The sequence below is a fragment of the Dysidea avara genome, chromosome 4, assembly GCF_963678975.1.
Source record: "Dysidea avara chromosome 4, odDysAvar1.4, whole genome shotgun sequence".
NCBI lineage: Eukaryota > Metazoa > Porifera > Demospongiae > Dictyoceratida > Dysideidae > Dysidea > Dysidea avara.
In genome coordinates this window covers 13,372,402-13,399,348 of record NC_089275.1, presented here as the reverse complement: position 1 = coordinate 13,399,348, position 26,947 = coordinate 13,372,402, and the positions used below count along the sequence as shown (strand labels likewise).

General features: G+C 39.9%; 2 protein-coding genes across 8 annotated transcripts in view; one reads left to right on the top strand and one right to left on the bottom strand.

Moving 5' to 3' along the window:
* Positions 1 to 3,135, bottom strand: part of LOC136253062 (long-chain-fatty-acid--CoA ligase ACSBG2-like) — a 318,134-nt gene extending 314,999 nt beyond the window's left edge. For 5 of the 7 annotated variants that reach the window (XR_010699930.1, XR_010699929.1, XM_066045663.1 and 2 more), the window contains exons 1-4: positions 2,997 to 3,131; positions 2,885 to 2,937; positions 1,249 to 1,293; positions 467 to 549 (exon numbers count right to left, since the gene is read on the bottom strand). Coding sequence is in view for 5 of the 7 variants with exons in the window: in XM_066045663.1 (XP_065901735.1) it covers positions 467 to 549; positions 1,249 to 1,293; positions 2,885 to 2,937; positions 2,997 to 3,052 (237 nt within the window). In the remaining 2 variants the exon portion in view is untranslated. Of the gene's footprint in view, positions 1 to 466; positions 550 to 1,248; positions 1,294 to 2,707; positions 2,938 to 2,996 lie in introns of all 7 variants that reach the window. The other 2 variants (XM_066045666.1, XM_066045667.1) reach the window with 2 other exon arrangements.
* The window catches only part of LOC136253056 (uncharacterized), a 106,434-nt gene continuing 82,618 nt past the window's right edge, over positions 3,132 to 26,947 (top strand). Inside the window, exons 1-2 of the mRNA XM_066045646.1 lie at positions 3,132 to 3,201; positions 21,753 to 21,820. Coding sequence (XP_065901718.1) covers positions 21,799 to 21,820 — 22 coding nt within the window. The 5' untranslated portion in view covers positions 3,132 to 3,201; positions 21,753 to 21,798. The remainder of the gene's footprint in view (positions 3,202 to 21,752; positions 21,821 to 26,947) is intronic.

Below are 26,947 nucleotides of genomic sequence, written 5' to 3'. Positions count from 1 at the left end.
ACTCATACCATTGTAAAAGCAAACTGAGTAGAATTGTATTACGTCCCAATGCACCCCTTCCTCTACTTTTTGTATGGACACTATTCAACTCATGTAAAATATTTTCAGTACTTGTGCAATGTTCATTATTCGCTCACACGTCATGTACTTGTCATTACCTACCCCACCCCCCCAAGTTTCCATGTTGTTATTGGGTGAGTTATTTTAAAAATTGGCTCGTAAGTTCAGAGTTTAATAGGCATGAAATTAAAGTGGGTGATTTCACGAAACTTGGTATGTCAAGCTACAACATTACAGACTATCCATAATAATCCTTTAGACTGGTTCACAAGTGGAATTCTCCACCACCTGAAAATAGCTAATTAGGCGCATGAGCAAATCTTAACTTTGAACAAATGGGCATTGTATGGCTTCACATAATTATTTCAGCACCACCATAAATATGCTACAAAATAATTTTACTAACTGCAAAGATTTTATCCAACTGTTTATTATCCTCAGCGATTATCACTTGAGATGTACTATTGTTAGCAATGTGGCAACAAGCCTCTGTAGTGGAGATGTATATGATATAATGACAACTGTACATTACACTACACACACTACAAAAAGAGCCTTCAGCTAAAAGGCTAGCTCGGTCAGTGAACCAGCACTGGTACAATAGTGACCTGCTCGGGTGCTTTGAGTTACCATAGGCAAATCCTCCTGGGGAGGGCACAAAAGTCTATACCATGTCTCACAGGTGGAGGTGTGGGTACTGAAGTCCCATCTGGACAATTCTTCAATGTAAGACGTAGACACTTGGAATTTACTTCCTCAGTTAATACTGGGTACCAAGCATACGTGCACATCATGCACACACACACATACACACACACACACACACACACACCGATGCACACACACACACACCGATGCACACACACACACACCGATGCACACACACACACACCGATGCACACACACACACACCGATGCACACACACACACACACACACACACACACACACACACACACACACACACACACACACACACACACACACACACACACACACACACACACACACCGATGCACACACACACACACACACCGATGCACACACACACACACCGATGCACACACACACACACACACACACACACACACACACACACACACACACACACACACACACACACACACACACACACACACACACACACACACACACACACACACACACACACACACACACACACACACACCTGCACTGTTGGTTGGATACACACCCATTCCACCAGTCCTCCATCCTATAAAACAGATCACAATCACATCATGGGTAGATTTCAAATATAATAGCTACAGCAATAAAGTAGCATATTTATCAACACTATTATTAAATTGTGTTACTACTGCTGGCTCTACCCTTTCCAGTAAGCAGTTTAACAACCCTACTCCATTGGGCCATTTACACCATAAAATTTCCACCTGATGTCCTTAGGTCAATCTGTTTGCATCCAGCACTTAATCATCTGACATAAGCATGTGTGTGTGTGTGTGTGTGTGTGTGTGTGTGTGTGTGTGTGTGTGCGTGCGTGTGTGTGCGTGTGCATACGTAGACATGTACATGTATGTGTGCACGTAGCATAGTCACATATAGTAGTACAAGACTCCCAAAGTGTGATAGGAACCCACAATAGTGATTCACTAAGTGTGTGGCTAATTAAATTACAACCAATCAACATGTCTGACCTTAATATCACAGCTGGTCTATATACAGGGGCTACTAATATAACACTATTCAAATAGTGTATGATACTATCTCTGTAATGTAAATATGTACATCAGTAGGATGATGTACCAAACACAGATACTGCTATTAAGCCAGTTCTGGGGCACCTGAACAGCACTCAGGTACTAGAGTCAGTACAACAATCTTTCTGGAGCAGGACTAGTAACTTACAGGAGGACTGTGCCATCATAGATAGAGGTCATGAAATCTGATGTTTCACACTACTCCATACAAGCAAGAAACTGATTGCATGATATCATTTTAGTTACAAACTTAAAGTACTGTACAGCACCATCACTATCAATGTCACTATCCAAGGTGTCACAAAAATGTAAACAACATTGTCCACAGTCCTTTACAGTGATTAGCATGTTGGTTGCAATTTGTCAGTCTTACAAAATTCCAAATTGGACTCATGTGAAAACAAACCAATGATAGGAAGTCAAACTTTAAATATTTTTATAAATATCTGATTGGCTGTTTTTTCACATGGTATCATAATTTGATGGAGAAAATTTAGATGAATTTGACAAACTGCTTACAATTCATCAAAAAATTCCACATTATAGCTAAAGTGACTAGTCAATTAGAATACTTCTGGTACAGGACATTTGTCAATATATTCCTTGTCAATATTCAAGAGATAGAGAATTTGGCAACCCCCCCTCCCCCATCAAATTATTACACTGTATGGTATCGACAGTGAAAGGAATTGAAATTTGTTTCGACCATTGTCCTGGTTTGGTCTATTTTTCGTACATCCCTTACTCGTGCAGCTTTGATCATGCTGTGAAAACAGTCTGACCATTTTTTGTTCATGTATAAGTAGAATTGGTGATTTACATATATATATTTTTTTTGCTGACCTATCCTATAACTTGGACTGGTGATGGCTACTGGGGGGACATCTCCTTGTCACACTACACACTCACCACAATGGCATATATGCCACTCAAGAGAATTAAAGCCCAGGATACAGAAACGCCAACTTTATCTCAACGACTTAGTAGCCCTCGCCATGTCAAAGCTTCTACTCTCCGTTTCGTTTCACCCTCAAAGGCTGGGTGATCAGCCAGGCGCTGCGAAGTTTTCTTAAATACAGTACTGACCATAGTTGGTGAAGCTGAGGCTGATACTGACAACATCGTCTAGACAGATCCACCTGAGATATTATTAAAGCGGGAAACATATTTTAGAAATATTTTTAGGTGCATAACTCACCTATGGTCGTACACTGTATGTCCACATCTTCCTATGTCTATGATGTATTCAAACATCCATCATGTCGTGGCATCTACAGATGTTAAGTTTTAGAAGTGCCATGTGCGAGGCATTTCCAAGGAGGCGTGCCCAAAACTAGACTCTAATTGTTTCGGCCATTATTTAAGTTGTCGGCAAAGGTGTGGCTGCTTCGTGGCCGATTGTAGTAAGTTGATGTGTTGGCTGTATAGTCTACGTTAGTGCATAGATATACTAGTGTGTAAAGTATATTGTATCTATGGTTAGTGTGGGGCCCTTAACATTTGCAAATTAATATTCGCGCGATGTTTTTGTATTCTGTACTAGTTGATTGTTCGGCGTATTTTGTCTTCAGCGGCTGTAGCTAGCTAGCTATGTGTTGTGCTTTGTATTGTCTTTTCTTTTTGTTCAGGTTGCACTCCTATAGGTATATCCTTCTATATGACCTTGTTTCATGCCCGGGGGGGGCTAAATTGATAAAAACGGCATAGATTGTAATCTGTGATAGAAATAAATAAATGAATCAAATGCCGTACTAGTATGATTAGCCTTGTGATAAGGCCACTCCAAATAAATTCTCTGTTTCCCGTCCTGGACTCAGGCATATTTGCATGCGGGCGGGCGGTCCATTTCCATTATTTCATTATAAGATTGGCTAGCTTTTCAAGCCATTATTTGCCTGGCACAGCCAAAAAGGCTGCATAAAAGCATGCTTATGCTTGTTCCTTCTTTGTAAGTTGTAAAAATAACTCATTGACAAATTTGAGCTGACTTGATAGCACTGCTGACATGTGAGCTGACACTGTTTCAAGATAGCTTTTACTGAGCCTATCAGTATGCAAGAATAACCGGATAATAATGGAAGAATATGGAACAATGGAATATTTAGAGCTGGCAGTAACCTGATGCGGGCGGTGGACGGGAAACAGAGAATTTATTTGGAAAAAGCGTAAGCGATTGAATGTCGACTGGTATCTTATGTTGACCACAGATGCATGTATTTAACATACACATGTGAGCTAAAACAATAATTATACTAACTATACAGTCAAGGTGGAAGGGAGACGCTGCATGGGCATAGTGTGGAAGGATGAATACAGGGTAAAGGGGAACTGATAGGTACTAGTGCATGTAGTGGATTGAATGAAGAGATGAATGAACCAACAATATTTTCCAGCAGTGAGGATGAGAGTGGGATAGCCCCAAGTATTTAACTTCAGCTTTAGTGATCGCTGTGTTATGGATAGGGTACTTTGTCAGCTTTCTGAATTTTTATTTAGCAGACTGGAAGTCTTCTTCATCGTCTTTCAGTATGTTTGTACGTTAATTAGAGAATGACAGTCAACCACGTCATAGCTCGAGACTTAAAGAGAAGTCCAAGGCAGTGTCTCAGGACCAACCTTCTACAATTCCAGAAAGTTTAGCATCTATCCCTAAAAATGTCAATAATCAGCAGTGTTGGTGTGTTTATCAACAGCCTGATGATGGCCAGCTTATGATTCAGTGTGATAATTGTTTGGATTGGTTTCATGCATGGCCATTGTGTGGGCATTTCTGATATCCAAGGTGAGTATCTGACTTCACAGAAGTTACCCTTTTTCTGTCCTAGCTGTGTCAGCTCAAGTGGAATTGGACATCTTCCAGGTTTCCCTCCAGCTCCAGTGTTCTCGTTTCAGTGGGGCGAGTTAGAGAGTGCTGATTTTAGTGAACATTTGAATAATCATAGGCGACGGAAGAGGGGGTGCTGGGGGTGCTCCAGCACCCCCAACTTAAAGCTGTATTGTGCAATAGTCATCACGTGAACTGCAAGGTTTCCAGAAACTGGTTAATCACGATCGAGATACTCTAATAGAACAGTCACCTCAATAGAGCAGTCACCCTAATACAAAAGTCAAGCATGTATTAAAATAGATACCATTATTATTGACGGCTAAATCCACCAAAAATTCCTCCAAATTCAATCTCCTGATACCTAATTTTCAAAATTTTCCTGGGGGGTATGTCCCCAGACCCCCCTAGAATTAGCATGCTTCGTATGCTGGGTGTGCTTCACACGCTTACTACTACCAACAAAAATTTTGGGCACCCTCAACTCTAGCACCCTTCCACCTCCTATGATAATGTTACTCTAATGTTTTTCATTGGAAACATAATCCTTTTAAGGTGCCATCTGGACAAGCTGGTCAATTGTTTGTTAAAGAGCTTTCATTTTTTATGGGAATTTGCTGATGCCTCATCACTTCAATCATTAGCTTTCAAAGGAATTATGATCATGCCAGCACTCCTGTTACAGAAGACTTCTGGTTCATGTAATAATAAACTTTGTTCTCAACATCTCTTGCATCGCTTGAATTTGTGGCATAAAGGTGTCGTTACCTCAGGATGGCATAGCAGTTCAGCATCATCTTTCTTCTTACCATAAAAAATCAGTTGATTCACTCCCACGGAGTTTCTCTAATCACATCATGAAGGGTCATGTCAAATCAGCTCTTCGACTCTTAAGTGCAGAAAACACAGGAGGAGTGTTACCTTTGGACACTGATATTGATAGTGCTAGTGTTCGTAGTATCCTGTTAAAGAAGCATCCTCCAGCTCAGCCTGTGCATCCTCCTTCTGTCATATCAAAATCAAGTTCTACACTCCCCACCTTTCCACCCTATAGTGTTTGATAACATTAATGGGTCACTTATTCGTTCTATTGTTTTACAACTTGATGGAGCTGCAGGCCCCTCAGGGCTAGACTCAAGTTCTTGGAAGCGGCTCTGCACTTATTTCCATTCAGATTCTAATGAGTTGTGCAATACTTTGTCTGCTGCATCTAGCAGAGCTTATGATAAGAATTCTTTGTTGTCCTGCCACAATGTCCTGGCAAACCAAAATTGGCCGGACAATTGCCAAAATTGACAGGACATGTGGAAGATGAATGCCCAGTATGTCCATTGCAGCATAGCAAATAAACATTATAGTGGTAAGATGTCACATGCCTTACTGCAGCTGTTATGTGGTTACAGTACACCAGAGGGTTGGCAATGGTACATTTGTGGTCACTCCCTTGGGTTGTAAGAATGTATACCATCTCCTGGCAACCAAATGACTGTTATTGTTGATAGCATGCCAGCTCAGCCCTTACACCCCGTTCACACTATCCCGGGTTAGCCAGAGTGTTTTCAACTCGGGTTATTGAACTCGGGTTGGCACTTGTTCACACTACTGCATCTGACACGAGCTCGATAGTGCGAGCGCCGAATGATAATTAGCTAAGAGAAGCGCATGAGCTTTTGATTATTTAGGCGCTTAATAAAAAGACACTAAAATTGTAGTGAGGAAGTGTAGAACCAGCTGAAATAAGCCGTACAATGTTAAAGACACCATGTTTAAGCTAGTGGATGCTCCTTTCTCCAGGATTATTAACACGTCGTTCGAGCGTAATTGTCACAAAGTCTACTAGAACTACGGTACGTCATAGCCATTTGAAGAACAGTTTTAGAACATAGAATATACTTGCTGTGTGGCCAACAGAAACAAGTTATATTGTTAACCTGACTTGGCCAGCTCGGAATGCGTTCAGACTGTATGCTATCCTGAGTCAACTCAGGGCCAACCCGTGCCAGCCCACCTCTCCTTGTCGTGCCATGCTGGACCCAGTTCGGCACGGCTCGATTGATTCACACTCCAGTTTGTTTCAAGCCGTGCTGTGCTCTACCCGGGTTAGAGGGTAGTGTGAACAGGGTGTTAGGCTCCTTCCTTGTGCTTTGATGGGACACTGTGTCCGGACAAATTGCATTATGGTCAGACATCTATGCAATTTGACCGGATTTTGTCCAGTGTCCGGACATTATCATAAGCTCTGATCTAGGCAGCTTTGTTTGGGGCTTGTTGACCCTGCTTGTCTTACAGCCCTGTTGGCGTGCAGGTTGATTGCTTTGGATAAGAAGCCTGGAGTCTGGCCGATTGAAATTAGTGATGTACGTAGTATGTCGTATCATTGCTAAATCTGCTCTAGCTATTTTGAAAACTGATATTTTAGAGGCAGTTGGCTCTCTTCAGCCATGTGGAGGCCAGGAATCTGGTTGCGAGGCTGGAGTCCATGCCCTCCTCCAGTTGTTTGAATTGCCAGATACTGAGGCTGCTTTATTTGTTGATGCTTTCAACTCACTTAATCGTCAGGTTATGTTACATAATATCCAGCGTCTCTGTCCATTCTTTGCTACCATTTCCATCAACTGTTACCATTCTGACGTCCCATTGTATATTGATGGAGAAAACCTATTTTCTCAAGAGGGGACAATACAGGGTGATCCACTGGCTATGCCTCTGTATGCTTCAGGTGTTGTTCCTATATAATCTCCAAACTTAATTCCTTCTCGGTGCATCAAATCTGGTATGCTGATGATGCTGCAGCTGTTGGGAAACTTCACACTTTGTGTACCTGGTAGGACTGTTTATATTGGCCCTTGTTTTGGCTACTTTCCACAGGCAGTTAAAACTTGGTTGTTAGTTAAGCCTCACCTTTATGCTTCTGCATTAAAAAAATTTTGAAGACTCTATTTTTTCTATTACTAAGGATAGTCAACCCTGGTTTGGTTCCCCTATTGGTACTTCCAGATTTATCTATCAATTTGTTATAACCAAAGTGTCTAGATGGATCTCTGAGATCAAAGAACTTTCTAAATTTGCTTATCAACATCCTCACTGTGCATACAGCGCTTTTACACATGGATTTTCCAGCAAGTGGAATTATCTTTTCCGAACTGTACCCAATATTTCTGAACTGCCGATTCCTTTAGAGAATGCTATCCATCATTGCATATCGGCCTTGACTGGTCATAGTCCACCTAATGATCAAACATGCTCTCCTCTGGCCTTTCGGTTGCATTTAGGAGGGTTAGGACTGATCAATTCCATAGTGATGTCCAATTCAAAACTTCAGTTGCTGTCACTAATCCTCTTGTCTAGCTACTGATTTCCTGTAACAGTTGCTACACCCGTGAGGTTATGGACTCACAACACTCTGCAAAGGCTAAACTTTGCTCACTTAACCATCAGCAGCGGCTTGACCATCGACATAAATTTCAAGAATCTGCACCTTCAGCCTTAAGCTGCTCAATTGACATTGCCTGTGAGCCTGGTGCCTCCACTTGGTTGTCTGCTTTACCTCTGAGAGACCATCAATTTCATCTACACAAGGGTGATTTTCGTGATTCCCTCTGCTTGCGATATGGCTGGATGCCAGCTCTACTACTGGCTTCCTGTGTGTGTGGTGTCCTTCTTTACTGTTGAGCATGCCTTAAGTTGTCCTCGGGGAGGATTCTTATTTGTTCGTCATAATGAAATCCGTGATTGTATTGCTCATTTGCTGAAGGAGATTTGTCATGATGTTTGTGTTGAGCCGGTCCTTCAGCTTTGACAGGTGAGAACCTTTCTTACCGTAGTGCTGTTGTAGATGATGGTGTTTGCTTGGATATTGGTTTTTGGGGGTATTTCACACCAGCGTGCCTATTTTGATGTACGTGTATTCAATCCCTATGCCCCATCTTATCAATCAGTACCAGTGTCGACTTGTTATTGCTGTAATGAGCAGCAGAAGAGAAGGGCTTATGATCAGCGGGTGCGTGATGTGGAGATGGGATGTTCTCACCACTTGTCTTTTCAGCTGCTGGTGGCTGTGGACCAACTGCTGATGTTGTCCTTAAGAAATTGGCTTCATGCATTGCCACCCGCCAGGGAAAGCCCTACAGTCACACTTCAATGCCATATTGGCTTTTCTTTGATGTGCTCAGCTGTTTTGTGTTTGCGTGGTTGCCACTCTTCCCCTGGATTTCTCCCCGACCATTCAATGATTGACGTAGAGGGACATCTCCAGCCTTAGTTTGAACATTAATATAGCAATTATTGTTTATTTGTGATATTGATCATAGAGATGAAAGGATGGAGTCAAATACTGAAATTATGAGGAGCTGCCTGAATATTCACTACGGTAAGGACAGTTGGTGACAAGAGCTCTAAAAAGAATCCCAAGAAGTGAAACAGGCCCTAAGGAATATGCAACAACTATCATATCCAAATAAGGAAATGGTGATCAAGATACTACAACATTACGGAACCAACCTGAAATCACATTCTGGATGCATAAACGGTGAAGGTGTAGCCAGTAATGGCACTGTCGTCTGTTTGAGCCATGTTACAACACTAGATAAGGTATTCTTCGTGTTTTATTTCACAAAAACTATAGAATACTTCGTTACCACATGGTCTTTACAGGCATTACCATATATGGATATTGATCTTGATAATTGTGGAATCTGATAGTATCCATTAATAATCTACTCTGTAAATGCAGTTAGTATAGCAAAGGGAAAAACCGAGGGTGGTTGACTTAAAGATATTAAATAATGTATTACGGTTGAGTTAAAATACGCGTGGTTAAGTTTTGATACAGAGGGAATAAAACGAAAATTCTCTTGACTACTTTTTGCCACACATTAAAGGTTAGTTAAGTACAGGCACAGATTCTACTTACACTTGCAGTGATGTTAAACTGATAAGCTTTGGCGTGGGTTGAATAATATTGACTTCGTGGAGTATAATTGAATAGTGGTTGATAATCGATCGATGGCCATAAAACTTTCAGCACTCATTAAGAATTCAGTTGGCACAAGTTACAGAAGTCAAATATTCTATTCTAATAGTGAGATATAGGGGTGGGCGATATTGAATTTTGTGGCATACGATTATTTCATGTGTCATTAATGTGATTATTGCAATATTGCATGTGAAAATTAAAACGCAACCACATAGTTTGACAAGTCTACATGACTGTTTGTTTTCACTGAGAATTAGTCACAAACACAACTTCTTTGCTAACATGTTAACCAACTGACATAGTTACCAATTATATGCACAAATTGTATAAAACATGAGGCCTAGAAGAGACATAAATTAGATGATAAAAGCGATAATTATTACAAAATGCGATAAATATCACCTTTGTGATAATATTGTGAAGGCAAAATACATGCGATAATGGTATTGCAAGCACTTACTTTTGTGATACTGGCGATTTATTGAAATATTGCCCAACCCTATTGAGATATAACCTGTTGTGTGATAGAGTGTCATTTATGCCCACATGCCCTGTTTTTGCAGTCCCAGTCACAAATAATGATGCTGGCATATTAGGTACAGGCCTACTATACTTGCTGTACAAATAAAATTTCCACTGTTGCAACTACTTTGAAAGACTGTAGTTACCAAAATTTAATAATAATCATTTGGCATATGAGGCTGAAGCTGAGCCAGAGTATATGTTTGGCTACATATCAGAAAGTTTGGCTCAAAAACAGAAATTTGAGGCCGGCTGCAGGTGAATAGTCCAATTAAGATCAAAGCAATTTAGCAGTTGCAATTATTTTAACTTACTATATTTCATTGATTAAAGGCTTTACATTTGCTGTTTTTCACTTTTATATGTTATGAGACATTTCTGCTTAAATGAGTCATCACAGACTGTCTATGCTGCATAATATAATGTATTCATGAAAGGCATACTGCAACATTAGAACTTAAAATTTAATACGCATAATACAGAACTTCTTTAATAAAATCTTTTTGAAGCTCTGTATTAATTCTAAGAAGTAATTTATAGTTATAGCTTTGCTGTGCATTACCCAGTCAGACAGAGTCCCTTATCAAAGCAATAACTAAGTAATCACTAAGCATAGTAAAGTGTAATCACTAAGTAACTAGATTATAAAATATTTAATAAACAGAAATTTGAAAAGTGTAAGATTATGTCCAGTTTTGCAGATCCGTTAACATATGTGCACAAGCTCTTCATTATATCAATTTCATTTTTGGTTCCAGAGAAAAATGAGAAGTGGTTGATAAGTTGTAATCTTGTGTCCAGCCGGGCTTGCGCTAACACCATCTAGTGACAGTGCTCAAGTTTCATGGGGCTATTCAACCAAAATATTGGCTGGCCAATCAGAATGAGCCCCACAATCATTTTAAAGCAGTGAAATCCATTCACTAGGAATAAAGTAAAACTCAGAATAGGGCATTTGCTAGATGCGATCTCTTCATTTATCTTATTAGTAGAGGATAGCATTTCATTTCTGGTGAACTGTCAAGTCGCGATTCATAAAGCCAATGAAATTTGATTAGCAGTTTCGCATCATCACCTGCTCTCCCAGCACCCACATCAAATTCTCATTAGTGGTTTATTTTCATAATGTGATCCGGTCACTGGTTAAACGTGTTAAAAGGTGTTAATTAATGTGTCAATGCATGCAATGTCACTCATGAATATCAGTATTACTAAGGGACATAATTGTATGGAGTATTGATATCATGGATAGTTGTATAGAGCCAAACTTTTTTATCGGTTTATTTCAAATAATTAGAGCCAGTTGTCATCTTCAGATGGGTGTATCCATTCACTGGACTGGACTACTGGACTGTTTTTTTATCATTTTATTGCCAAATTTAACTAAAAAGTGTCATACAAACTGACACTATTCACCACGAGACATAAAACTTGTACATTGATCACAAAAACTGCACTAAAACCTTAGTGCAGTTTGTTATCAAAATAATTTGCCTACTACTAGCAATGTTTCAAGCACTGTTAACACTGTTAATGCATGTCCGTTTTCTCTAGCCTTCTTTTATAAAATACCGTTTTCTCTAGCCTTCTTTTGTAAAATAGCACACCATAAAATACATTTAACATCTTATTGTATTAGCCAAGCTTACCCAAGCTCAGATACATGGTTGGCCTAATTTGGGAAAATATTGGGCAGTCCAGAACGTGGCTAAGTGAAGTGCCTGACCAAAGTTAGTGCACAGCATTCTGCATTAATGACATGTTCTCATCACCATAGCTATTAAGTAGCAAGCATCATTCTGGTCAAGCAGCTTCACTGTTCCCAATTTCCCCAAACTCAAGGTTATGCATGCACAATATGCATGCACAATAACCACATTGTACATGCAGATGGGTTAGGATTCCCACATGTAATAAGCTAAATCCAGCATCACACACACAATGAGCATGTTGAGCAGTACGCATACATTGAGCAAGACGAGCGTTACATTGGCATGACAAGCGTTCCACATACAACAAGCATATCAATTATTACACATACAACGAGCCTATCGAGCGATACACTGAGCATACAACGAGCATGACGAGCAGTACACACACAATGAGCATATCAAGCAGCACACATACACTGAACAAGATGAGCAGCACACATACAACGAGCATATTGAGCAGTACACATACAATGAGCCTATCAAGCAGTATACATACACTGAGCTTAATGAGCAGTACACATACACTGAGCATGACAAGCAGTACACATACAACAAGCAGTACACATACAACAAGCCTATCTAGCAGCACACATACAGAATGAGCTTATCTAGCAGCACACATACAGAATGAGCATATCAAGCAGTACACATACAACGAGCAGGGCTAATATACCATTATGAGGAACTGAGATTAACCTTCAGAGGCTGCTTTATTCCCACTGGAAATGTTGGCATGGGCAAGGAGTGCTGTTACTGATTGTAACATCTGTGCAGAGGAGTGTATGTACAGTTGGTAAGTATTACTGCTCCATCTCCCAAGGACTTTGATGAGCCAATCTGGCATGCCTGCTGCAGCAGCAGTGGCTGCTGCACTACTTCTAAAACTGTGGCTAAGAGTAGTTCTGCTGGCTGTAGCTTGTGTTCTGCAGGCTGTAGCTTGTGTTCTGCAGAAGGCGACGAATGGCGTTTGTGAACTGCTGTCTGTTTAATGGGGAAAATCTGCCACCTTTAATACTGGTGAATTGTCCTGACGTTGGAGGACTACCTCAACATATAGCTGCAGTGCTCTGACAGGGCAGGTAGATGTGCCACTAGTGTGAATGGTGATTGTATGGCCACAACGGAAGGGGAGACTGCTGAATGAAAATTGTATACTTATTGCCAACCAGTTGCACATACTGCCAACCAGTTGCACATACTGCTAGGTTAGGGATGGGGTTGCAAATTCGCTGGCTCTCAAGAACTCATATAAAGCCATGGTAAATGCTGCCCAGAGCAGACGTTTCTCAAGGGGAGAGAAAGAAGAGTCGAAGTGGAGTCGTGATTTTAATGTTTGGAGGACGCTGATGGTAATGGGTAGGCGGGTGTGAGTTGATATGCCTTGTGACCTCTTAATTCCTGTGCAGAGCAGGTGAAGCAGTTCGTCTTTTGTAGGGTCTGCAAAGCCTCTCTCTAGGTGTTCCAGACAAATGCCAGCAAGGTATACTTTGATGGTTTTATACGATATCTGGCAAGCCATATAGCAGCAGAAGTATCGTAGGTGAGTGATGAGGATGGGGAAGCTACAGTAGCATATTGAGCACAGAATTGATGAAGTGCCTAAACTCCAGCTTGGTATGTTCTCCTGGTTGATGCGGCAACCCCTAAGGATTGGTAGTGGCTGAGGAGTCCCGTAAGAGCTGGATCGGCCATGCACGGATGGCATCTGGGTTGTTGGCTGCTTCCGGGGCAACTCTGTGAAAACATTATACCTGGAAACGGGAGAGAGCATTGGCAATGCAATTGTTAGTGCCATCAATGTGAGTAACTATGATATGTATGTTGTGTTATGCTGCACAGAAATAAAGCATGCAGACAAGGGCCATAACTTACAAGCAAACTGTGGAACCTTTTTTCCAAATGTCTACCACTGCTTGCTTGTCACAATGCACTAATACTTTCTTTCGAGGCCAATGGTGGCCCCAAGTGTTGACTGCTGACGCTATAGCAAATAGCTCCTTCCATGCAATTTCTCTGCCTATTTGGTCAGGTGACCAGTCTGCTTGGATCCAACGTCCAGATCAGTAAGCTCCACAGCCGAAGGTGCCAGAAGTGTCCATATACAGAGACATTGATAGGGAGGTGGACCAGCTGCTCTCTAGGATGTATAATGTTCCACTCCAGATGGGGAGAAAGGCCAGCCACCAATCGAGATCTAAGTATGCATCTGTACATAAGAGGAGGCGGTGATGCATTCGTGATACTGTGCAGCTAAGGTCTATCAAACGGCGGAGGAAGATTCTACCAGCTGGGATTACTTTGCATGCGAATGACAGCTTTCCTACTAGGGAAAGTAGTTGATATTTGGTGCATTTGTCCTTTCACCTAAGCGACTGAATTGATAAAATGAGGTCTGCCTTTCTTTCTGGTGAGGTACCGGCGGTCATCCCCTCAGTATCTATGACGATCCCCAGAAATGTGAGTCTGGTTGACGGTCCATCAATTTTAGAGGTCTTAACAGGAGCGTTGATGGTTGTGCAGAGTGAAAGCATTGCTTGCAGGTTGTGTGAGCATTCTGTTGAGCCAGGTAAGCCAGCAGTATCCAGATGTAGAACATGGCGCACACCATGGTTGTGTTGGAGGGACCAGTGAATAGCATCAGCTAGTTGGTTAAAGAGGAAGGGGGCAGATTGGAGGCCAAATGGGAGGCAGGTATCGATGTAAAATTGGTGACGCCATTTAATTCCAAGGAGGTTCTAGTCCTGTGGTCTCACTGGGATGAGGCAGAACGCATTCTTGAGATCTATCTTGGCCATTAAAGCGCCCCTTCCTAACGTGGATACTATTGCAAATGCATTATCCAATGAACAGTAAGATAGCTTATAGTCCTGCGAATTGATGGAATCATTGATGCTGGACCCATAAGGAGCAGATAAGTGGTGAATTGCGTGCCAGCCCCCATCGTGCTTGGGGACCAAGCCCAATCCTGAACAACGGAAGTTGAGGAGTGGAGGGGTTCTGAAAGGACCCAAAATGCGACCTGTTTGACATTCTGCAATGATGTTAGCATCTAGTATGTCTGATAGCTAGGATGCGGAGGCGATTTTGTTGCTAAAATGCATAAAGTGTGGTCCGGTGTAGCCAATGTCACAGCCATGTTGGAGATTGTAAATAAGAGCTTGCACATATGTTGACCAGTCCTGCAAAAACAGGGCATGTGGGCACAAAGTGCACCCCATTACTCTACAGGTCATATCTTAGTACCGGAAATGTATATTTCCATTCTGTAATTGTATCATGATGCCAATTAAATGCTTACTATGAGCTGAAAATTGCAGTGCCATAGCATAATGGTACAAAAAGTTATAAGTAATGAAAATGTGAAAACGTAGGCAAAAATCATGTGCCCACATACCCTATTATCGCAGTCCCGGTCACATATGTTTGATTGGGGTGAGATAGAAGTTCCCTATGGAGATTATGTAGGTTGATTGGGGTTCTGTGTACCTTATGTATTGTAATAAGATTTTGTAGTTGCAGTGGTAGGTGCTCTGCAGGGGTGCATGGTGACTTTGGGGGATTAGTGAATGGTATGTGGGGAGCTTTTGTGCCCAATGAGTGTGTATTCATTTAGTTAGAGAGTGCGTGAATATGTAGGAGTTGCAACCCAAAGTACTAGTATAAGGGGTGTGTACATGAAGTAAGTCTCCCATAGATGAGTTGTATTCTAAAGGTTCAATGTATGATGCATTGTGGCCACTGTCTACACTGCTACTGCATGAGGTGTGTTGTGAAAGTTTAGTGCATGTGTACCCTATAACTTCAGTGCACGGAGTGTGTTCCAAAGTTGCAGTGTATGTTGTGTATGCATGGCCAGGCATGGCCTCACTGTTTGTGGGTAACTGGTCTCCTGTCTGGACAGGAGACGTGGGGGTGGCGGCCCTTGCAAGACAAGCAGATGTGCTGATAGGTGCAAGCGTTTCTTGAGCAGCAGTTTATTTCAAATAATTAGAGCCAGTTGTCATCTTCAGATGGGTATATCCATTCACTGGACTGGACTACTGCACTCAAGTTTTTTTATCATTTTCTTACATTTTATTGCCAAACTTAACTTAAAAGTGTCTTAAAAACTGACACTATTCACCACGAGGCATAAAACTTGTACATTGATCATAAAAAACTGCACTAAAACCTTTGTGCAGTTCGTTATCAAAAATAGTTTGCCTACTGCTAGCAATGTTTCAAGCACTGTTAACATTGTTAATGCATGTCCGTTTTCTCTAGCCTTCTTTTGTAAATAGCACACCATAAAATACATTTTACACCATGCAATTACATTATGTAACATAGAAATCACCTATAGCCTGCGCATTCACTCTAGCTTTGCTGGCTCTTTGGTTTATAATGTTTGTAAATAGCAACGAGTACGCAGTGTTACATTTAAGCTTCCCAATGTGCACACTTTCAAACAGGAAGGTAAGGTTATACATGTTTGATACAGTGAGTGTAACAAGAGTTCAAATCAAAGTTGTACTATTAAATAGACCACCGAAACTATAACACTTTTCAAACATACGTACATACTTAGCATCTTTAAACAGTCATCTAATTACAGACTTTCAGCATGGCATACTTGTGCTGTAAAGCGTTAATAAAAATACATGTTAAAAGATAAATTTTTTCTTTAATATAACAAGACATGGAGAGCCCTAGCCCCATGGTATGTAATCACTTTTAGTGGTTGAAAAAAGGTGTTTGTGGACAAAAAATATGTTTGAGCAATATTTATGTGGGTCCAGTATTCCAGTCCAGTACTCCAGTGTCCAGTGAATGGATACACCCATCTTCAGATAGCAGTTACTGCTGAACCGTCACGAACAGAACTGGACAAGTTTTCGTTGGTTCATGCAAGAATTTTCTAAGTAAAGTGGACGAAAACCTTCAGGTGCACATAAAATATTAGTTCAGGCTTTGGGAAGAGTTAGACAGCATCGATATCAACTACTCCCTCCACTCTAAGGAATACATTTACCATTATGATGGAATCACAGAGACAAACTGATATGAAGAATTTCCCTTCATTGGTTCCTAAGAAAACGAAAATAGATAAACTTTTTAATGATCTTGTTGCCTTTTTTGACAAAAAAAGACAAAAAATTTTGGACTTGGATGGGTGGTAGTGAATCGTATGGCAAGCACTGCACATCATTGTTTGTAATCATGTCTGGTCGGATGGACACCACCAGACTTTAGCCCATCCTCTCCCATGCATCTTCAAGAAATTTGAAAAGATATAACATCCCAGAGCTTTCAAAGCATTGCAAAAGATCTCACACTAGGATGTCTGTTGATGTATTCAAGCAACATGCCAGTAGTTTTCATTTACTCCAGGTGTTCAGCATGTGCTCATAATACAGACACAATAATACTTTGTGAGGAGTACAATATGTTGTGCCTTTCGTTTAATTAACACTTTCTGAGCGTACTTAACTAAAGTATAATGAAAGATGTTGTGTACACCTGTGGTGCTTCATTGGAAGATCTTGATCTACCAGGTAACCGACTGGTAGTAGTAAAAGACCACAGGCGTGGAGATGCCATTGAAAAGCTTTTATTATTCAGCAAATATTTATGAAGATTATACACATCTATTGTGTTACTACAGATGACTTGATTGTAGAGGAAGAGAAACGTAGTTATGCCATTTGCTGTTCATGTGTAGAAGTACATCAACCTATAAAGTGGAGAAAAACAAAAGACAAGTAATAAGTATGTACATGTATTAGTGGTTTGTATAAGTTGATGGTCTGGACAGATTGGTATCTGGATCCTTCAGATCCATTTGACCATCAAGTCTTGTGGATTGAGGAATTCTGCTAAAAAAATGAAGGCCCTCCATCTTGAAGTGTTCTGCCGTGACAAAAAGTTGAGGCCCTTCAGATTCATTATTAACTCTGACCCGCAAACCTTCTTGTCCATCAGGCGACACAAAGTTGTTTGGTAATGTCTCTATATTGTTGTCCCTTTTGACAACTTAAAATGCAACCTTTGTTGTCAGTAGACACCAAAGTTGCAAGGTTATCATTTAATATGCCATGGTGTCTTTATCACATCTATTTGGCAAACAGCCACGGTCAACACTTCCCAGTTTGGGAGAGTAACAGCTACCTTTTGGCAGCTTATCAACAGTTTATGAGAACTTAAGTTTCATAAAGCAAGTTTGTGGATTTGTTTACTTCTCACCTGACCAAACAACTTCCCTTGTTTTACAATTTGGGTACCGTCCTAAAGCCATAGCAACAGATGCATTCTTGCAGGATTGGTCACATCATTGGAGTAACCAGTGCCAATCCACCATGGTACTTGATCCATCTTTTTCTCTCCAAGGTGTAGCGGTGTTCTCTCTGGAAAACTTAGTTTTCATGGTGTGGTAAAGAGCCCCTCTAATTCTACCAACCCGGTAAGGTACAGAGTTTCTGTATAATAAAACAGGGAGTGTCCCAAGTAATCGCCTGGCCTATCTAAAGTAAGCCTACTTATCACAGGATTTTTCTTTGGAGCTTCAAGCCTTTTGCCCGTCTCTGCCTCACGGCAGAGTGGTTCGATGGGTTCGCTGGTGTCACCAGTGGGGTAAAATTCCCTTTTGACAGATATCATAAATTGACCTCCTTTCTTATGGCTACCAAAGTACCAATATCAGTCTTTTAATATTATATTGCTCAGCAATATTTTCAGTACATGAAGCAGTGTATGGAAGTCATTGTAGAAACATATCCTACAGTTGCAGGGCCATGGAAGAGTGTTTTTCATTTTAAGACCATCCATGCCTATAGTGTTCATTCTTTTGGGTTTAGTTACAATAATTAACCACCTTAAGAGCTCAGAAACCATTGAGGACTTGACCCTTACACAATTAACATCGAAACCTTGATCAAATGTACACTGAAGGTCTTGTCAATCTGATAATGTTCTGGCCGGCTCATTCATCAAAGCACATACCAGACTTCTTTTTCTGCTTCAAGAGTGACCACATAATTATTATGTCCAGTAGTGGCCCTGAAGGATAACTTATGCAAAACATACGACGGAATTTATAAAATTTGCAATGATTTTGTCATTTTCCTGTATGGATTGGGTAATACAACCTAGTGACCTCCTCTTCGTTGCCCAGGTGGTTTTTAGACCATGAAGGATGCTGGAATAGATATCAGCATCTCAATATCGGTACCGAATAATATCAGTATCGCTACAACCCTAAATACTACAAACTGTATGAAACAGATTTTTTTCTAGTTGATATCACAGCCCAATCAAGAATAACTATCTTAAACTATCTACCAAGCGTATGTATGTAGAAGTGCAGGACCTGAAGTAAACAAAGCTGTATATGTCTTGTGTTTTAGTATACTACTTTGGCATGGGCATTCAATGGCACACCTCAGGGTTTAACTCGCATATTTCCCAGGCAGTATCTAAATATTACCCAGGAAATATCATGGGAATGCAGTATGCTCATGGCTTTGATACTCAAGTGGTTGAAAGATGCAAAAGGCTTTGACTCATTTTATTGAGCGACACAGTATTTTATTGTGGTTTTAGTTTACACTTTAGGCAAGTCTCAGTGTAGTTGTTATGTTTATATTATTTGACAGTAACTAAACTATATTCTAAGACTAATATGTAAAACGATTCCTCGTGTATTACGTGGATGCGTATTTCTACCCACTGCATGGGGACATGTCAGCCATTGAGCAGACCATGAAACCGGAAGAATATGACAACTAGTTGAGTAGCTTATAGTCCTAAGTACTTAACTTAATGTATTAACTGACAGAGACCACACCTCTTAACAATCTAGCTATTTACTTAACAGTAAACTCACCCCTTATTCATCTATGTAGCTAGCTGCACACCCCATGGCCAACTCGAGACGCTCTAATACAACAGCCACCATAATACAACAGTCATTTATGATTTTCTAATAGAACAGTCACAAGTTACACTGTAGCTAGCTATGCTATGTACAACACTAAATTAAACAAACTAGTATTTTTAAAATGTTTTATTTAAAATGATGTGAGGGCCTATGCAATAAAATGTAATGAAACTTACAGCATAGCTCAGTGGAAAAGTCTCTTCTTTCGCACATTAGCTATAACAATTACTTGCCAAAGTAGGTTTTTTCCCACCGAGCTATGCTGTAATGCCATCATTCATCTCTTGTTTCACTACTTTTAATTGCATAGAATCATAGATCTCTACTTCTTTTTTTATACTGATAATTTTGTTCTGAAAAACTAGTAGTATTAAATGCAGCATAAAAGTTGTGCATGGAAACTTTGACCCTTGAGGCTTACATGACTATCACATATTTAGCTATGCATATAAGCCTGTGAGAGTCTCACTGCAGCTATGTGCTTGTATTTTCTTTTGGGTCAAACAGTTTTGTACAATTTTGCATGTATATAACATGGCAACTGGTGAAGCTGGGTCTTGTGTAATCAGACCAATTGGATAGTAAAAGTTCCCATTCTAGACTATTATATTTGCTCCTAAACCACAATGTCTGGTTATATACATGTAATAGAAATACTTGACTGCCTTACAAAGTTTAACCTTACTAATTACATAATGTTGTTCATGGACTACATATATAGATGATGGAATATTGTTTAGGACACATATAATAATAATATGGTAAACGCTGTTAAGCATTGACCATGGCTAAAATGTCTATTGGGTATTGCATGAATTGACATGTTAACCTGTACAGTAGCTTACATACCAGCGTTGTAAGTGGGCCGGGTCATCCGGATTATCCAGGTCATTTAGGTCACATTTTGTCCGGGTCAAGTGGGTCTTATCTAGGGTTGCACCGATTCCACTTTTCACCAATACTTCAAATACCAAGTACTCAGCTGGGAAGTATCTGCAAGTACAAGTACCGATAACAAGTACCTTAAAGTAGCTACTTCATAGTGCACACATTTATTATATAGTGCATTTCATGGTATTCAAGTCACTTAATTCTACCTGATTACTCTATTAGAGTTATTGACTGTTCTATTAGAGTATATCAATCTTTTTCTCAGTAAAGCATTTTCACACGTAGGTTTCAGCATAGATTAGTACAGTTTTGCTGGTAGTTAGCTATTAGTGTTATACTTGATGCTTTTGGGCGTCCACTATGCTAGTAAAATAAGCTAGTACAAACAAACGTTATTTATTCTCGCACGTGATAAGAATCAGTATCTGCAACAATATAATGGCCGATTCCGATACTTCATGAAAACAGCAGTATCGGCCCGATACCGATACCGATACTAGAATTGGTGCAGCCCTAGTCTTATCCACTTCACTGAATATCTGGGTCTGACCTGGATGAGCTTACATTTGACTATAAGTTAGCAAGCTCGATTGTATTGATGGAAATGCAGTTGTAAACACTCAAGAAACTTACATGAAGCCACACCCACCATTCAGGAATATGCTTTGCTGTCTGTGCGAGCCATGCCCACTTATCAGAATTGTACCAGCTGTGCTTTGTGGTCATGCATGCATTACCAGATCCGTGTTGCTACTTGAAATGTAGGTAACTAACTTCTGGAAATTCTGTAGGTGCATGTAAACTTACGTGGGGCCACCCCCACATAATAATACATACGTGGAGCCACACTCACTTGATAATACATAGCTACTCACTTCTTTCAGATTTATTATAGTGTAAAAAAATGTAGGGCTGACTAGTGGAACTTGTGGACTTTTAATGTAGGTCTTGGGGCACGCCTCTACTTTAATTAAACCAGGTCACATGCGGGTCAGATCTGGGTCCCATCCAGATTACTATTCGGGTCAGTGGGTCAAACGGATCAACAGTACTGACCCACTTACAACGCTTTTACATACCATAATACTTGTTTTGTTATATTTTTGTTTACATAGCAAGAGATCTGATGATGGATACATGGCACTAACATAGACAGATAAGATGGACTCAGATAAACCAAAAAGTGAGGTAGCAGCTATGTTTATTTAATTGAACTACGTATCAAGATTGTGTGAATGTGTATAGGTCTGTGGAATATTGCATATGCATGGGCACATTTTTTTTAAAAACTTCCATGACTCAGTATTTTATGCAATTGATTCTATGGCCTCTCAATTTTACCACTTGTATTATTTACTTGAATATCACAAGCTATACAAAGATTAACTAACTCAAACCATTCCAGACCTTAATTTAATTTTTAAGGTGCTGAGGACAAATGTCCTTACACATTCACAAATGTACAGACATAAAGTCAAATTGTACAGACGTGAGCTAGAGGAGCACTTTACACTGTTGGAATTGGAATAGGGAATTTCCATTGAAAGTTTTGAGGTTAAATACAGCCACATAGCTGCATCATACAGGGGCGGATCTAGGATTTATAAAGGGGGGGAGCTAACTCAAGGTACTAATCTCTTGGGTGGAGGTGTGCAAAGCCCACCTCCCTAGGGGGGGTCTGGGGGCATGCCCCCCCAGGAAATGTTTTGTAAGATAGATGCTAAAATACTCATATTTCTGCCTGTAGATACTTTATATACTGCCAGTCTTTAGATATATATGGCTCTCTGCAGTATTTGCTAATGGAAAGTTTCAGACAACCAAGCACATGATGCACCCTCTCATAATTGCATGCATGATAGAATAATAATGTTGAAACTAGAAAATTTTGAAATTTGAATGATACAAGATTGAATCTGAGAGCATTTTCAATGGAAATTGTGTACCTGAATTAAGTATACCAGTACCGGTAATAACTACACAAGTAGATGAACAAGCCTTTTAAACAGACCAATGCACTATAGGCACAGGCAGATTTGGAAAAATTCCATAACAGAACCAACTTTTATGCTTACACTGAATGTTCTATTAGAGTAGTTAGGTGACTGTTCTATTAGAGTATCTCGATCTTGTACACCTCCAATGCTGATCCGGGTCCTTGTTGCATAACCTTTAGCATAAATCCACTAATAATGACTTGGAAAGATGTATTATTAGTGATCATATAATTATGCCAAGACAAAATTTCATTATAATCCTCAACATATTGATCAAGTAATTTAAGCCTAAAAGTGAAGGGGGGGGGGGGGGCTTCAGCCCCCAAAGCCCACCCCCTAGATCCGCCCCTGTCATATCATCAGGCTGTAGTCGTTACAACTGCTGGTGATAGCAGTACACAAAGGGGAGGTGGCATTGGTAAATCCTTGGGTTGGAATTTTGTATCTCCTAGCAACCAAGTGACAGTTTTTGTTGTTAGCACTGCAAACAAACATGTACACATCAGCTTTTATGGTACCATTATTGGTTTTGCAAGGACATGTGTGTGTGTGCCCAAAACTCATTACGTGCAAACATTGTGCTATTTGTGTGGATTTTTTCTTTGTCCAGGGTACGTAGGTAAAAACAGTGGACCTAGGGATCAAGGACCCGACCAGGGAACCCGCAGGAATCCAAATCTTCTTGGAATTTTATGCACTTCATAGTATTCTATACTTGTACTAGGTACCTCTGCAAGTAGTCTTGCATGGCTAATCCACTTTCCCCCATCATGGCATCTCGCATGATGTTTATACCAATTAGAAATTATCTTAAGCTGACTTGGGTTGGCAAAAATGTAGTATCTCCTAGCAACCAAGTGACAGTTATTGTTAGCACTACAAACAAGCATGTACACATCAGCTTTTATGGTACCACTATTGGTTTTGCAAGGACATGTGTGTCCACCCAAAACTCAGTAACTGTATTACCAATTTATCATAGCAGAATCCCACTGTGACAGTAGCAAGAATGCAATAACATTTAATTTATAGCTGTTAAGCACTATAATAATTCTTTATAGCTGTTAAACAGCAATACTTTACTTTCCATCTCCCACTGCATTATAATGACCATGGCACTCTAATAGAGTAACTACTCTTATAGAACAATCAAAGCTACAGCTTAGTTGCAAGCTATTCCCTGCACCTAGTTTATTTCATTTTTTGAAGCATTGTGGTTGTTCACAGTTGCTAAAATCTTAAAATTTTACTGTTCAGATTTTCTCTAAATTTTCTGGAGGCATGTCCTCAGATGCCTTATTATTATTTTTATTCCTTGTCTATAATAAGCTTTGCATACATAATTTCATAACCCCATTATTTTAAATCTGCCACTTTAGTGCAGGATAAATGCATTGATATTAATAAAATAGCTACACTGTAGCTAGCATTACAGAGTAATAAACAGATAAAATGGCTACTTGAAAGTCAAACCTGGGAGAGTTACACAGTTTATATACTAATACTAATTGCTTTACAGCATAACAGAATGCATGGAGACTGGAAAAGGAAAACAATTTGTGAACTACTGATTATCTATTACGGTGCTTATGGCAAATTGTTTCACAGCTGTATTAAAAGCACCTGTTTAGGACTTAAACCATATTCTTGAAACATAGCCAATGAAAATGGAGACTGTGCCCTTCCCTTTGTTGGTCAGTTCACAAAAAAATGAGACACTCTAATAGAGTGTGCAGCTGCTTTAATAGAACATACTGTAGTGTACATATCTCAAAAAATGTGAGAATTTGTTTACAGTAAACACCTGTAGCAACACAGTGATAATAGTCTAAAGTGTTGCAGTATCTCGAGCTTGTAAATTCATGGGGGACAGGTAGGAGGGGGTATGTCCCCAAACTTTCTACAATGTATATACGTGACCGGCTCTATGATAATAGTAGTACTTACAATTATTCAACTACGTTCTAATGCACTAAAGCTTATACAGACAATGTGCTATGAAACACGTATGCCTTATCTGACCAAATATCATCTCAACATAAAATACAGTACATGGAAATGAAAATACAAACTGAACTTTTGGAAAAAAAGGCTAACTGGTTCTTTTGCAGAGCAAGTCACGTATTTCTATTTCATGTTTCTACTCCACTTTGTACATTTCATAGTCCCCTCACTCTTTGACATGCTACACCACCTCTGTGTCTTTCAGTTTTAATGCTAAGAAATTTTGTGTATTTTCATGTACAGTATTTTTACAATTCAGGCAGTGGTATGTATGGAATTTTCTGTACAAAATTGGTCTAGATCTATCTTTATTACAGCACTATAATTCCAAGTGCATTGGAGCTTGCTTTATCTTTTTAGTTTTCTTCTCATATACTGTAGTCATTAGTTTCGCAGTCGTTCATGATCAACTACAGTGTAAATAGTACATCATGATCATACATTGCATATCTATATATCTATATAAAGCTATCAGTCCGTTTGTCTGTCTGTCCATCCGTCATGCCACTTACTCACCAAACTCAGTGTGAATCAACACAATCAGTGCTGATAATCAAGCACTCATCATCCAGCTACTCTAAGATTATTATAGCGAGTTCACAAGTGCTTCTGTTCATTCTCTTCAGCGTGTAGATGGTCAAGGTGTAGAGAACAGGGGCGTAGCTAGCCAGAAGGTGATGGAGGGGCAGGCATGCCCCCCCCCACGAAACACTCAAAATCATTCATGATTGCAAAAAAAGGCTAATGACCCAATGGTGGGCTAGCCAACATACGGTGTTGTATTATTACAGCTTAAATAACTAGCTACGTAACTATTTCAGTACTGACTGCTTCCAATCGAGGTAGCTATATTCGTCGAGCATCATCGCACGTGCCACAACTGTACTCCAAGAAATTCAAATGTCATGTATTGCACCAAATCCTGCTAGCAGAACTTGTAAGCTTGACTGATCCACCTGACTGACTGACAAGTAAAAAAGACTGCACTGCTGTACGTACAAAGGTCCAGTGTGATCGACTCGATAAAATAAACTTGGTACATTTATTTAGCTAACACTTTATCACCTCGTAGGCAGTACGTTCGTAGCGTCATCTGGCCTCCTTTGTCGCTTGTGAGTTGTGACTCCTGCCGCGGAGAAGCGGGTTACTCTTTTTAGATTCAAAAATGTTCTATCACGCGAGTAATCTAGGCTAAATATAGAAGTATGTCTCTAATATTTTCGTTCGATGGATTCACGAGCGAGTTGAATGTTGGTGTGTGCGCATTCACTAGCAACACCTGGTGATACCGCGTAGTAGTGTACATAATTTACAGTCATTTGCGTGTCAGTTTAATACTGGTAAACTTGTGATGAAGGTTTAAAAAAAATCATTTAGTGATGGGGGGGCAAATGCCCCCCCTTGCCCCCCCTTAGCTACACCTCTGGTAGAGAAAACTTCATTTGTAAAGCACAACACAAAATGCTTCATAGAATGCATGACTAGCGTGTAGGAGGTTGTGGGTTTGAATCCACACTTTTGGCAATTCTTTTTTTCTTTCTAAACAGTATCTTTTTATGCACACCTTTTAAAACTTTACTTTAAGCTGATAGTATCTTGGCATGAAGGCACTTATCAAAGTGGGATTTTAGCAAAATTAAATGCCCATCATCTGTCAACTTGAGTGTTATTGTAGCAATCAATACATGTTTTAGTTTGTTCTTTATAGGGTGATGAAGGCACTGGTGTAAGGAAGGGATCACTGAAAAGTAGAGCTGAGCGATAGTTCGATACTCGCGATCAAAAAATCATTATCGCGATATGATAATTACAGCTTACTATCGCGATATTGTTGTAAGATTACTAGAAACGTTATTACCAAGTTATTTAACTGTCTTGTAACTCTTTAGGCTTGCTTATTCACGAAATGTTTGGTTGCAAGGCTATAACAAGCTGTGTATATTTATCGGCCGCCCACACAATTAGTCAATCGCTTTGCGAAGGGTCTAGAATTCCACTAAAAAAAGCTGCTTGAGAAGCTGGCTCAACTGTTTTATAGCTACTTGGCTTGCTTTATCATAGAAAAGTTTGGCTGCAAGGCTGTAACAACAATTGTAGAAATATCGGGCCCCCATGCAATTAATTACCTAATTAATGCCCTTACAAAGAAAACAGTAATCTATGATGGTGTTAATTATGTTGAGCATGATTATTTATGAATTGAATACTGAATACTTAGAATTTTACTGAAGACCATTCAAAGTGTAATTATCGTGATATTATCATATCGTGAATAATTCTTCAATATCTATTGTGATAGTGAATTTTCT